Consider the following 14041-nt stretch of genomic DNA (forward strand, 5'->3'; position numbering starts at 1 on the left):
TTCATTAAGGATTTTTTGGATTTCTGATGAGTCTGTGGTTATTTCGTCTTTGTTGTTTCTGATTGATGATATTAGAGATTTTACTCTTTTTTTCCTGATTAGGTTGGCCAGAGGTTTATCTATTTTATTGACCTTTTCAAAAAACCAGCTTTTTGATTTATTGATCTGTTGTATTATTCTTTTGTTTTCAATTTCATTTAATTCTGCTCTAATTTTGGTTATTTCTTTCTTCTACTGGGTTTGGGGTTGGAATGTTCTTCCTTTTCCAGTTGCGTGAGATGTCCCATTAAGTTGTTAACTTCCTCTCTTTCCGTTCTCTTGAGGAAGGCTTGCAGTGCTATAAATTTCCCTCTTAGAACTGCCTTTGCAGTGTCCCAGAGGTTCTGATAGCTTGTGTCTTCATTGTCATTTTGTTCCAAAAAATTGGTGATTTCTTTCTTAATCTCATCTCTGACCCAGCTATCATTCAGCATAAGGTTATTTAACTTCCATATTTTTGTATGGGTATGCAGATTCCTGTTGTTACTCAATTCAAGTTTTATTCCATGATGGTCCGAGAAGATGCATGGAATAATTTCTATTCCTTTAAATTTACTGAGGTTAGACTTGTGACCTAAAATGTGATCAATTTTGGAGTAAGTTCCGTGGGCTGATGAGAAGTATGTGTATTCAGTTTTGTTGGGATGAAATGTTCTGTAGATGTCTACTAAATCTAAATATTGGATGGTTAGGTTTAAATCTAAGATTTCTTTGCTCAGCTTCTTTCTGGAGGATCCATCCAACACTGCCAAGGGAGTGTTGAAATCTCCAACGATTATGGAGCTGGAGGAAATCAAGTTACTCATGTCTGTTAGAGTTTCTCTTATAAATTGAGGTGCATTCTGGTTGGGTGCATAGATATTAATAATTGAGATCTCGTCATATTGAGTATTACCCTTAACAAATATGAAGTGACCATTCTTGTCCTTCCTTACTTTTGATGGTTTAAAGCCTACTGTATCTGCAAATAAAATTGCAACACCTGCTTTTTTCTGATTACCATTTGCCTGAAATATGGATGACCATCCTTTCACCCTGAGTCTGTATTTGTCTTTTAAGTTGAGATGTGACTCTTGTATGCAACAAATATCTGGCTTGAGTTTTTGTATCCAGTCAGCTAACCTATGCCTCTTTAGAGGACAGTTTAAGCCATTCACATTGATGGAGAGTATTGATAAGTCTGGTGGAATTTTGGGTATCGAGTTTTTCAAAGGTCCAGTGGACATTTTTAATCCTTTCGCCAGTGTGGAAGTTGGAGTTTGATCCGAAGTTTCTGAGTGAGTTTACTTTTGTGGTATAGGATTGGGTTGGTCATTGTGGAGGATAGGTCTGAGAACATCCTGAAGAGCTGGTTTACTTATGGCAAATTTTTTCAACATATGAATGTCATTGAAGTATTTAATTTCTCCATCATAGATGAAACTCAGTTTAGCTGGATACAAGATCCTGGGTTGAAAGTTTTTTTGCTTTAGGAGATTAAAAGTTGATGACCAGCCTCTTCTTGCTTGAAAAGTTTCAGCAGAGAGATCTGCAGTTATTCTAATATTCTTACCTTTGTACGTTATAGTTTTCTTTCGCCGGGCTGCTTTGAGAATCTTCTCTTTCATGTTAACTTTAGTGAAGCTAATTATGATATGTCTGGGAGATGGCTTATTGGGGTTGAATCGTGCTGGGGTTCTGAAGCTGTCTGCTATCTGAATTTCAGATTCTCTAGGCATGTCTGGAAAATTTTCTTTCATAATTTCATGTAGAAGGGCCTCTGTGTCCTTGGCAGCCACTTCATCATTCTCCGAAATTCCTATAACCCTTATGTTGTTTTTTTTCGAATTATCTGAGAGCTCTCTGAGTGAGTGATCCGTTTTTGCTCTCCATTTCTCTTCCTCTTTGAGAGATTGGGAGCGTTCGAAGACTTTATCTTCAATGTCAGAAATCCTTTCTTCTGCTTGCTCCATTCTGTTACTGAGGGAGTCTACTGTATTTTTCATATCTTTGAGGGCTGTAAGTTCTTGTTTCAGTGTGTCTAAGTCTTTGGTGGTTTTGTCTTTAAATTCGTTAAATTCTTGAGACAATTTTTGAATTTCTCCTCGAATTCCTAATTCCATTTTATTAATCTTGTCTGCAAACCAAATTCTGAATTCGACTTCTGACATCTCAGCCAGTTGTTTATGAATGGGATCTTCAATCACATCTGCCGTATCTTTTCTTGGGGGGGTTGATCTATTCTGGTTATTCATGTTACCAGAGTTTTTCCGCTGATTCCGCCCCATGGTTTACTCCCTTTGGTTTTTCCCCTGGGGTTTTATCGAGGGCCCGTACAGTGTTGTGGCCTGAGAAACTGGGGCCCTGTCTGGTGTGGTGGAGCAAAGTGGTTCTGTCTTGTTTTCAGCTGGTTTCTGTTCGATCCTATTGCAACTTCTACTCTGGCTTGAAGTCTCAGCTGTGTGGAAAAATCAGCAATTAAGTCACCCCGCCTGCCCACCTCTGGCCCCAGTTGGAAAAGGAGAATCAAACCTTCCTACAATCGCACACCCAGGGCACCGCCTGAAGAGTCCTCAGTCTATTAGCCCAGTTCAAAAGGTCCGAATCAACTGTCTCAATCAGCACTTGTCTCGGGTGGAAGGGTTCAAGAGGTCTCTGGGAACTGGATCACAGGGGCCTGGTGACTCCTCTGACACGGCTCACCCCAGTGCAGCGTGGAGTCAGGAGGAGCCACCCAGCAAACAGAGCAGTCTAGGAAGGTTGACGTCTCCTTCCCCACTTTGCCCCTCCGTCGGACCCAGTCACTGGTATCTCTGCAGATGGCTAACCCAGTTGCCTGCAGTGAACAGACACTCCAGGGGTTTGCACCTGCCTGAATCGCAAGGAAGTCTGCCAGGCCCCCGCAGACTGCTGCTATCTAGCAGGAGGAGATGGGGCCTGACATCTTTGAGTGTTTGATGCAGGTGATGGGAAGGAGGTGTTCACTCAGGCTTAGCCCCGTCCCTGATGCATGCTGCTAACAGAACAGAACAGAACAGACAACTTTGTGAGGTTCTGTCTCTGTTCCTGTCGTCGCCTACAGGAGACGGGCTGTTTTGAGTTCAAACGTCTTTGCTGCTGGAGAATTGCGTCTGAACACCTCTCTGGGTCGGCCCCGCCCTGGAGGCTTCCGGGTTTGTGAGCCGTGTCACCGGTGGCCTCCTCTGGTTGCCCAGGGAGACAGGGGGTGTGGCCTCAGAATATCCAGAAGTGAGCGTTCTGCCGTTAAAGAAAAAACGGCTGTTGATCTACCTCCAGGGAACTGCTGCTCTGGTGTGGGCACTCAGGCGACCCTTTTCTCCTCTGTCCCGCGCCCCAGAGTCAGCACTGAGCGGCTGCAGTTTGTGCTGGGTCCACACCCCTTAAGAGATCCCCCAAGAATCAGAACTCTTGGGGGATGGGCCCCCTAGACCCCGATTGGGAGTGGGGCGGGGGGAAGCTAGAGTTTCATTCAGTTTCACGCAATACTACGGTCCGGGGAGGGCTCCTGCACTGCATTGCAGGGAAGTGCCGCCAAGGCTTGATTTCCCCTCAGCAGAGTGCCCTCTCCTCGCTCACGTGTCCCAGAGTCAGCGCTGACCTGACACAGCTCAGGCACTGTGCACTCCCCTCGAGAAATCACCCAAGGAGCCGAACTCCTGGGGGATAGGCCCTCAGACCCCGAGTGAGAGTAGGGGTTCTCAGCTCTCAGCGGGGAGGCCAGAGTCTGATTCAGTCTTGGGCCCCGTATGCCCGGGGAGGGTTGCTGCACTGCACCGCAGGGAAGTGCCGCGAGGCGTGACTCCCCCTCAGCCCGGTGCCTTCTCCTCACTCGGCGCGCCTCAGAGTCAATGCTGACCAGTCGCAACTCGGGGACTGTCCACTCCCCTTGAGAAATCACCCAAGGATCCGAAGTCCTGGGGGACAGGCCTCCAGACCTCAGTGGGCGGGAGGGGAGCGCCGGGGATTCAGGGTTGCCGGCAAAGGATTCCCAAAGTTTTATTCAGCCCTATGTCCGGCAGGAGAACGCCACGGCACCCCAGTAGGGGAGGTAGGTCCAGTTTTTAGAAGGTCTCTCCCGTGGAGTGTAGTGGGAGGGCCTTTAATTTCTGCCCGCTTGTTCAATTGTGGGGCTCTAGAGCCGGTCTCATGGGGGAGGGGGACTCCCGTCCGCTTGGTGGTGGATTTTGTACCTTTTGTTTGCGTCCTTGTGATCACAACTTGCCTCAGCGGTGTTGATGTGCGTTCTTCAGCCTTCTCTCTTGGTGAGGCTCAAGTCCACCAGGATACTTACTAAATTCCTGTCCCTTAACTCTCCTTCTGGATGGGAGCCTTTGTTGAAAGCTGGCTTCAGTCCGTCATCTTGTCTCCCCCACACCTTTTATTCTTTTTTGTTGTCAAAAAGTTATTTGTTGTCAAAGGGCCTTTAAAGAGCACCAGTAGAGTACGATGCCCAATAGATCTTTGCCGTCAGTGAATATTATCCTTCTTTTCTACCTTCACTAAATTTTTAGGTTTTAAAAAATCTCATTTTATTCTGCTTTTGCAGAATGTTGTTGTTCATATACTCATTAGCTCTTTGCATTTTCTCTCTTTGATATCATTAATATTTTTAATGTACTGATATCGTTTATATTGGTCATCCCATTGGGGTAGTTTTGATTGCTAGAATCAGGTCTCCATTCAAGCTAGTACCATTAAGAGTTGGAAGGATGTTGATGGTCATGGGCTCCTGGGGTTACAGAGGGCTTCCAAGAAACCCAGAGGAAGGGGTAGATCTCAAAATTATAAATTGAAAGATGACAGAGAACTACAATGTCCCTTCAACCCAGAGTAGAAACAATCTAGTTCTCTAGTAGGTTTCGTTGTCTGGCTGTTGTGGATGTGATTTGACATGGCCACCACCTGCCAAGCATTGACCTCTCCATTCAGATTCGCACCTCTGGCAATAATCTTTGAGCCTCTGGATTAAATCTTCTAAGCAAGAATCTGGTTGGTGTTGATCAGCTAATTGTTAGCGGGGCAGACTAGTAACTGGCCCAGCTCTTCACCACCAGCTGTGAAGAATATTGCATGCCACACGTTAGCCATCACGTTGTAGGATGGGCAGTGATGTCTTTAGCATATACCAAGTCCATTTTCTGATTTAATTGCACTTGAAATTATAGCATGTCCCGTGAATGCCTGTGTTATTTGTACGGATCGGGGACTTTTGTCCCTGGGCTTTGTTCTGAAATGTGCCTACTGATTATTATCAAAACAAGAAGAAACTGACCTTCAAATATTTATTTTCTTTTGATTCCAGTAATTATCTGAATGACAAAGTACGCCCATTGGGGAAACAGTTTGATGTTTAAGATTTTCTTTTCCCAGAGCAGTGTCACATTTCTAGATTGTAAACTAGTTTACAGGTGAAAAACCTCAAAAAGAAAACATTGAAATGCCAATGTCTGTCAGGAGAGATGCTGAGATGGTTTTTGCATTTCCTTTCAGATTTATCAGCGATGCTGGTTAGTATTCAAGAAAGCTTCCAGCAAAGGCCCAAAAAGACTGGAGAAATTTTCTGATGAACGTGCTGCATATTTTAGGTGTTATCATAAGGTAAGATTCAATAATTGTAGCTTTGTGGAACTCTGTTCACGTCCAAGGAGGTAACTTGAAGGCCCAGAGTCTGAAAACTTGTCTAGACTTTTTTTTTTTTGTAAAGACAGAGTCTCACTGTACTGCCCTCTGGTAGAGTGCTGTGGCCTCACAGGGCTCACAGCAACCTCTAACTCTTTGGCTTACACGATTCTCTTGCCTCAGCCTCCCGAGCAGCTGGGACTACAGGCGCCCGCCACAATGCCCGGCTATTTTTTTGTTGCAGTTTGGCCGGGGCTGGGTTTGAACCCGCCACCCTCGGTATATGGGGCCAGCGCCCTACTCCCTGAGCCACAGGCGCCGCCCAAAAGTTTCTTTTTTTTTTTGGCCGGGGCTGGGTTTGAACCCACCACCTCTGGCATATGGGACCAGCACCCTACTCCTTGAGCCACAGGCGCCACCCTGACTTTTTTTTTTTTTTTTTTTTTGCAGTTTTTGGCTGAGGCTGGGTTTGAACTCACCACCTCTGGTATAGGGTGCCCTGCTCCTTTGAGCTACAGGCGCCGCCCACTTGTCTAGACTTTTTAACAAAGGTACAAGTGAAACTTTTTCAAAGGAGGAAACATGCGTAAGATCACATCTACCAGCTCATTGTGTAAAGTAACTGACGGATGTGCAGTTACCTCCACTTGGTGGAGGTGGTCAGATCCAGTCTCTGATATAAAAACTTAACCATGTTAAATCCTCTGCTGGACATATAACTGAAGCCCCTGGAGGGTAAGGACTGGATCCTCTTGGGTCCAGCCCAGTGCCTGATTCTGAACAGATGTTCATTCAGTGCCTGGGGGAGGGAGGGGTGAGGAGGAAAGGAAGGAGCAGAAAAGCAGGTGATTGGGGAAGAAGATGAAGCTCCACCCATGGGTTGATTTCTTTACTTTCCATGACTAAATTTAATTCACCCTTGCAGTTTTCTCATTGCTAGTGAGAGAGGCTGTCTCACTAAAAATACTAATTATGTGTTAAAATAGATTAAGGTAAATACAAGATTTACTTACTACTTTTATTCACAGATTAAGTCTTTCCCTCTACAGGGCAAGAGAGTTTTTCACCGTCCTTGTTAATGCACAGGCTAGGTATTTTTTCTTTTCATGAAAATGTGTAAAAGCACATGGTTAACACCCACCCCCCCACAAGGCTGCAGTTATTTTCATATTGAGAAACTGCTACTCTTTTGTGTGTGAAGGAGCTATGCTTATTTTAATGATAGAACATTTTAATTTTCGCTTTCCATCTTGAAGATTCTTTAACTCTTGGTTGGTGAGAATTCCTTGGGGCTGGGTGGTTTGGCCATTTAAAATTTTATATGAAGCCAGTAGATCCATTTGCTACATGGGGAAAGTGAGCAGTATTTCCTTTTGTGCAAGTTTTTCCAAAGCGGTGACTTTACAACATCTTATAAAGAGCCTATGTTCACACCTTGCTTTATGTCGTGATGGAAACAGTAGGGGAAACTGTATTCCTTCTCAAATTAGAGAAATAAAAAGCATGCTGTGCTTTAGAGGCACATCTGTGCATACATAAGGGAAAAAAGAACGCAAGACAAACCTTCGAGACAGGCAGAGAAGGGACGTGTGCAGGGCCACACCCTTCATGCCTTTCAAGAGGCTGTCTCTCCTGAGAGCTACACCACTCCCATCCTTCCTTCTTTCCAAAGGAGGACCCAGCTATGGACTCTTTCTGAGTCCATATTTTCTCAACCACTTATCTTCCATATGCTGGAGATTTCCACTATTCAAATAAGGTTTCTTTTTTTTGATCTCAGGAGAAAGTCATTGAATTGCAAATCTATTACTTAGGAGCAGTGATCCATGACGCCAGTGATAGCATAACTTGGACCCCTGCAGATAACCTTGAGCCAAGCTCCGTGTGTCCATGACACTCTGAACTACATCCCATCATTTTGGACCAGATATATGAGGTCCCAGTTCCTCAGTGTCTTACCTAATAACAAGATGGTGAACTATGCTATGGGAATGAATCTTGGTTGCTTTATTTTTGCTTAGGAGGGATTATCTTAACAGGGAGCTCAAAATGTGGAAGAGTATGTTTGCTTTATCTGTTAGACAAAGGTAGGACTCAGGTGGCCAGAAATTGAAGTTATATATTTGAGACCATTCCCCGGAGATCTTTGTTTATTTCTTTTTTATTTTTTAAGGATTCTGCTAATGACTCTTATTGTATTTTTATTTATTTACTTATTTATTTTTGGTTGTAGTTGTCATTGTTGTTTGGCAGGCCCAGGCCAGGTTCGAACCCGCCAGCCCCAGTGTATGTGGCCTGGCGCCCTAGCCACTGAGCACCCTGTTACTATATAATTTGCCATCAAACTGTTGTGTGGACACTGACTCATGTTTTTGAGGCTACCTTGTTTTAGTCGAGTTCCACCTACATCTGGAAATATCCAATTCTTCATAATTTCCTATACTTGTTGAAATCGCAAGGGGGTTTCAGTCTCAGTCCAGTTGTTCATCACACAGAGACTCAATTATTGAGACAATAAGGATCACTGCAGAGGAAAGGCATTTTTAATATGAAAGATGCTTTATCAGGAGAAAGAGAGAAGCTGCCTCAAATCTGTTTCTCCAAGTAATGGGCTCATAGGTGTTTAAGGATTTCATGGGCTTTTAAGGATCAGACCATGTGCACTGGGGCAGCTCATGGTATAGCTCAGCCGTCCCCGACATTTTTGGCAGCACTAACTGGTTTCACAGGAGACATTTTTTTTTTCCCATGGACTGGGGCTGGGGGATGGTTTTGATGTGAGCACGCAAGCAATTGATTCATTATTATCTCTGTGTATTATTATCTTCTCTGCTGATTTGCTAATGATAATTCTCCCCGGCGCTAGCATCACCTCCTCAACTCCACCTCAGATTCAGATCATCAGGCAAGGGATTCTCATCAGGAGCCACAGCCTTGGTCCTCTGCGTGCACAGGGTACAGGAGGCTCCGTGCTCCTATGAAAATCTGATGCCACAGCTGAGCTGACTGGAGGTGGTGCTCAGGCGTAGCATATATATATATGCAAATTTCAATGCAAATTTCAATGATCCTTTATATATAAATTTGTTCATAGAGCCCGTCACATACCTACCATCCTGAATGTAGAAGAATAAAAACCTGGTCATCCCCAGGCCACTTGATTAGTGGCCCTCTAGGATCTAATTCTGAGAACTCACATCACATCCTGACAATGTTCACCTCAAAGCCCTCAGCCAAGGTTTCCCAATGGTCAACCTCAGGGTCTTTCAGCCTTTTTTAATTTCACAGCACACTTGAACCTACAGTGAAACTTCAACAAAGAAAGCATATACTTATTGTGCTTCGAACATCTTTTGAAAATGATTGAATTGCTGATGTTTTAATAATTTTTGTGGCACACCTCAGATCTTCCCACAGTATGTGGTTTGAAAGTTGCTGGTTTACACGATCACGTGATTTGACTTCCTCCTGCCTGTCAGTTCCACTTTACTCTGCCCCAGCCGGGCTGGGGTCTCCACTCTCTTTAGGAGATGCCGAGCATATTACCACCTTTGTACTTGCTCTTCCTTTTTGCTTGGAATGCTCTCCCCTAAATACCTCCATAGCTCACTCCCTTACTATGTTCTGGGTGTGACTCAAATGTCCCCTCTGAGTGAGGCCGCTTGTTTTGTCTCACTTATTTCAAATAGAATCCACCTACTCAGCCCTCCCTGACCCCCTTACTTGTTCTGCTCAGCCCTTATCAATACCCACTACACTCCTTTGATTGGTTCCTACCATCTTCCCTGCCCCCTCCCATATAGAAAGTCCAAAAGAACAGGGGTTGTTTTTTATTGGCGGGGGGTGTTGAGGGATAACTAATGTAGCACCTAACCCATAGTGGACACTTTTTAAAAATATCAGCTGGCAAGCAATACGTGTTATTGATAGAGGGAATGGAATACGTGTAGATGTCCGTGTGTCATCTTTGATTTAGCTTCTGGGAAGAGGTCTGCCCTGGAGCATCTGAAACCAGGAAAAGGTACTTTGATTTGGAGGAAATAGGGTGAGTGCTGGGGGGAGAAAAAGCAAGGATTTGGACATTTCAGCAGAGACTCAAATATAAAACCAAAGCAAATTGCAAAGTTCTTGACTGTGAAATGAAGAAGGGGAAGTTGAGGACCAAGTCGCCTCCTTTCAGATGTCTACCTGCTGGCTTTGGAACTTAATATGCAGATCTTCAGGGATCATGGTAAGCCACACTCTCTTTCATCTATAATAATCATTAACCAAAGTTCAAAGCATCAGAATGTAAGAATTATCTACAGGAAGCCTCCGAGGCCTTGATGAGTTCCTGTAGTGCATTCATCCTTACTCCTTCAGATCTGATACATTTCGTATTAATCTCTGGGGGGCATATAAAAAGCTGGAGTGATTCCGAGATATGCATTTTTCATCTAAAGACTGTGTAATTTATGAATCTCGATAATAAAATACTAGGGTTCTAAGTAGCATGCCATGACCAAATTTCGGAATGTATTCTAATATAAATAAAGCGATTGCCAAAAGCATTGGGGGAATGTACGTGACGTTATTTGATCAATACAGAGATGGTGTGTAGAGGCAGCCCTGTCCTAGGAAATGCATAGCATTGATAAAAGCACAGTGCTTCCTCCATTTCATTTTTAGAGATAGTATTAAGGGAAAATGCCGATTTTGCATATCTGATTCTTTTCAGAAGTTTTGACATCAGAAAGAAACTGTAAAATTTTAAAACTTGGTTTCTCCTCACTGGAAAGATAGCTATAGTTGCTCTCATGCAAAAGTTGGAAAAGAAATATATGAATAACGCACATATAGAATAATCCAAATTGTCATTTCTCTACCTCTTCCACGAAATGCCTGTGAACCAGCGCGGCTGTCAGGGGATGCTGTGAATTTGATTGATTGTAATGGCAACAATATTTAAGACTCTAGTGATGTTAAACCTAGTTCCTGACCTTCTTGTTAAATAACAGCTCCTCGTTTTCATGGAAAAGTTGCTCAACTGACCAGAAAGGGTTGAGAGGTTCCTTTCGTGGTTTTACTTTTTTGAGATGAATAACAATTAAGTGGAAGCTTGAGTGGAAGGAAAATCGGCCATGGCACAGGGTGGGATAGGAAGTGTGCCAGACCCGGATCTGGGGACCCGGGTTCTAATCCTGGCTTTGCCATCACGTGGTCTGCAAAGTCACTCACCTTCCGTGTGAAGGTGACCTCTAAGGCAACTCATGTAGGAGCTTCCTCTTTATCACACGTTTCTGCGTCTACAGGATTAAGTTCACCTTGCAGCAGGAGACTGTTATTAATCGAGACTGTTTCTGCTCAAGAAGTTGTGTTGCCAAGAGATAGAAAACCGGCCAGGTGCAGTGGCTCATGCCTGGAATCCCAGCACTTTGGGTGGCCAAGGCGAGAGGAACACTTGAGCCCAGGAGTAGGAGACCAGCCTGTGCAACTTAGCAAGATGCTGTCTCTACAAATAATTTATAAAAAAGAAAAAAAATATGGAGAGCCACTTACTTATTTTAATTTTTTATTGGCAGATCTGTTCCTCTTTTTTTCTCTTCACATGTTTTATTTTTAAAGTTACACATATTCCTTTAATGAATGTAAACAATTCTGAAAAGTCTGAAGTAAAATGAAAAAAAATCTGATGTTGGGCCTCATTCCCTGTCTTCAGAAAAAAAAAATACCAATAAGCTAATGTACACTTTTAAAATTCTTTCCTCTGTCTATACATATATAAACATTCTCACACTTCTATAGATTATTTTTATATAGATTATTTCTACTTAAGTAGACCATCCTTTCTTCTGTCTATACATATATAAACATTCTCACACTTCTATAGATTATTTTTATATAGATTATTTCTATTTAAGTAGATCATAAATCCAAGTTTCTCCAGGATACACTTGGTGAGTCTGTGGTTCTTGCATAAATTTTAGTGGCGATTTCTTTCATATGCAAAATATTCTGGTTTATGAGATCAGTTATATGGTTGCACTAATTATACTAGTCCCCTCTCCTTTATGTTTGGACTATAATCCTTAGTCACTAATTAAAAGCTGTGCTTCATTAATTTAACTGCTCAAAAGTAGTCTTTAGTAGTGATACACCATCATCTGTTTAACTTACATGAACTGATGGAGAATTAGCAAAAAAATTTCAAACTTTTTTGTCCATCTTTTTGTGTATCCTTTGAAATTTTTTTTTTTTTTTTGCTAATACAAATTCTAATATAGCAAACAATGTGTGAATCTTTATGTGCTCAGGCTAGCGTGTTTTGATGAAAGAGTCTTGGAAGTAAGATTACCAGGTAATAGTATGCACTTTTGAGCTTTTGTAGCTCTGGCCAAATTGACTCTAGAAAGTTATACGAAACCACACACCCACCGACAGCTTCTAAAATTGTTCCTCATGCCAGATTCCAAGCCCTCACTCCATAGCAGATGTAAACTTTTCAGTTTAAGCACTTTATTTTTAAGGAAGGCGCAATGAACAAATGGATTATTTCAGTTATTTCACATGTTCAAATAAAGAACCACTCCTCAGGGAGACAGTCCAAATTTATAACTCCGACCGGCACTGGTCCAATTTATTTTAAGTGACCAAGGACATGTAGATATTTTTGGAAAGAATGAAGCCATCTACGTGGGGGTTGGGATGTAACTGTCTACCCTGTTCTTTCTGAAGAAGCCTTTTGTGACGTGTTTGCTTACAATTCTAGGTTCAGGGGTCCTGAGGGGAGAGTGTGACAAAATGTCTTGTGGTCACAACTTTTGATTAGAACGGAGCGTGTCACTCCTTACTTGTTTGTCCGCTGTCACGGTGTCTTTAAGCATTACTGTTTTCTTAGGAAAGATAATATGAAAAAGTTCAAAGATTTAGAATATACTATACAAAATCTTTTGGCAATTGTAATAGAAATATTTATTAGAGCATTATAAATGCTTTGAATTTTTTATTTAAAAATATTAAGGAAGTACAAATGTTACGTGGTGCCTTTCAATATAATGCTCAAGGTGGAGTTTTAGTGTCACCTGAGTAGTGCTCATTGTAGCCAGTAGGCAGGTTTTTAACTCCTCCCCTTTTGCCCTGACCCCCTCTTGATTCCCAGTGACCTTCACATCTCTCTGTACCCATCAGTTAGTTTATTAGAGAGCGCATGTGGTATTTGCTTTTCTGTTCCTGAGATATTTCACTTAGGATGAAATGTTAAACACAATAATTATGTAATTGTTATACTAATAATTAGTTGTTTTTAACATATCAGAAGCATTGTGGACTCAGAAATGGAAGGTGCTCCTATTATTTTTATTTTCAAAGACAGCCTATGAAAGTTAAGGGGGCTTTCACTGTTTCATTTTCAGTAGGATAATGGCTTTCATTTTATTTTTTTAAGAATAAAGTAATTTGAAGCTTCTGCAGAGCTTCGCGATTTGCATATATAATTTGTGATTGCTCACTTAATCCTTTCAGTCCCACAGGGGAAAAAATAATTAGGATGCAGCCTACAAAGGCACGGCAGAAAATTGCCTTTTAGGTAGAAGCCTTGTTTTCACTTGGTAAACATAAACAAATCATTATCTACAAATTATTATCAGCAGAAGAAGAGGAAAAAATTTGAAATCGAATCCTCGTTTGCCTAAATGGTTTTTGACTTTGCAACACACCAGAAACATACTTAATATTCCCACACAATGCAAACTAATTGCGTAATTCTGACCGGTTCCTTAAGGGAGTGTGCTTTTTAAAAATCCGATTGTATTAATCTTCCATTGAAAACAGAAAAAGAAATTTCACCAGTTTCTCTGTGTAGTTACAAAATAACTCATTTGGAAAATTGAATTGCATAATTTGCAATTGTTTTCCAAGTTGTTAATGAAAAACTGTATCGATAGCAAATTAAACTTCTAAAGTATGAACACTTTGTTAATCGCTGGCTGTTCAAACATGTGTTTCAATGAATACTGTCATGGTTGATGAAGACATTTGGAGTATGGCTTTAAACAGACAAATTAATTTGGCAGCCCATTTTTGAGAATTCTGAATTAGATGGAATACTTATAGATTTATCAGAAATTTAGAAAAATGTTGAGTATTTCCTTTTTTAAAATGGAATCCTAATACTTTGTGTATTTGATACTTAGAAAACTAGAAACCAGCAACTGCATGAGTGATTAAGTGGTTCTCAAATCGCTCCCTGCCTCCCTATTCTAACCTAAGCAAAATCTTCATCACTTTTTGCCATGTTGCCTAATGGATTCTCCAGAGTTCATCTCCTGCCCTCAGGAGGGCCTCCTGTTCCCAGTCTCCCCATGGCTGGGGTCAACGTGTGTGACCAGGTCAGCTGTACGGGACT

At 42.1% G+C, this 14041-nt stretch overlaps 1 protein-coding gene across 1 annotated transcript in view; it reads left to right on the forward strand.

The window, feature by feature from the left end:
• DOK5 (docking protein 5) overlaps positions 1-14041 on the forward strand; it is a 139789-nt gene that overhangs the window by 60811 nt on the left and 64937 nt on the right. Inside the window, exon 2 of the mRNA XM_053574681.1 lies at positions 5530-5637. Coding sequence (XP_053430656.1) covers positions 5530-5637 — 108 coding nt within the window. The remainder of the gene's footprint in view (positions 1-5529; positions 5638-14041) is intronic.

This window comes from Nycticebus coucang, chromosome 21 (genome assembly GCF_027406575.1).
Source record: "Nycticebus coucang isolate mNycCou1 chromosome 21, mNycCou1.pri, whole genome shotgun sequence".
NCBI classification, from domain to species: domain Eukaryota; kingdom Metazoa; phylum Chordata; class Mammalia; order Primates; family Lorisidae; genus Nycticebus; species Nycticebus coucang.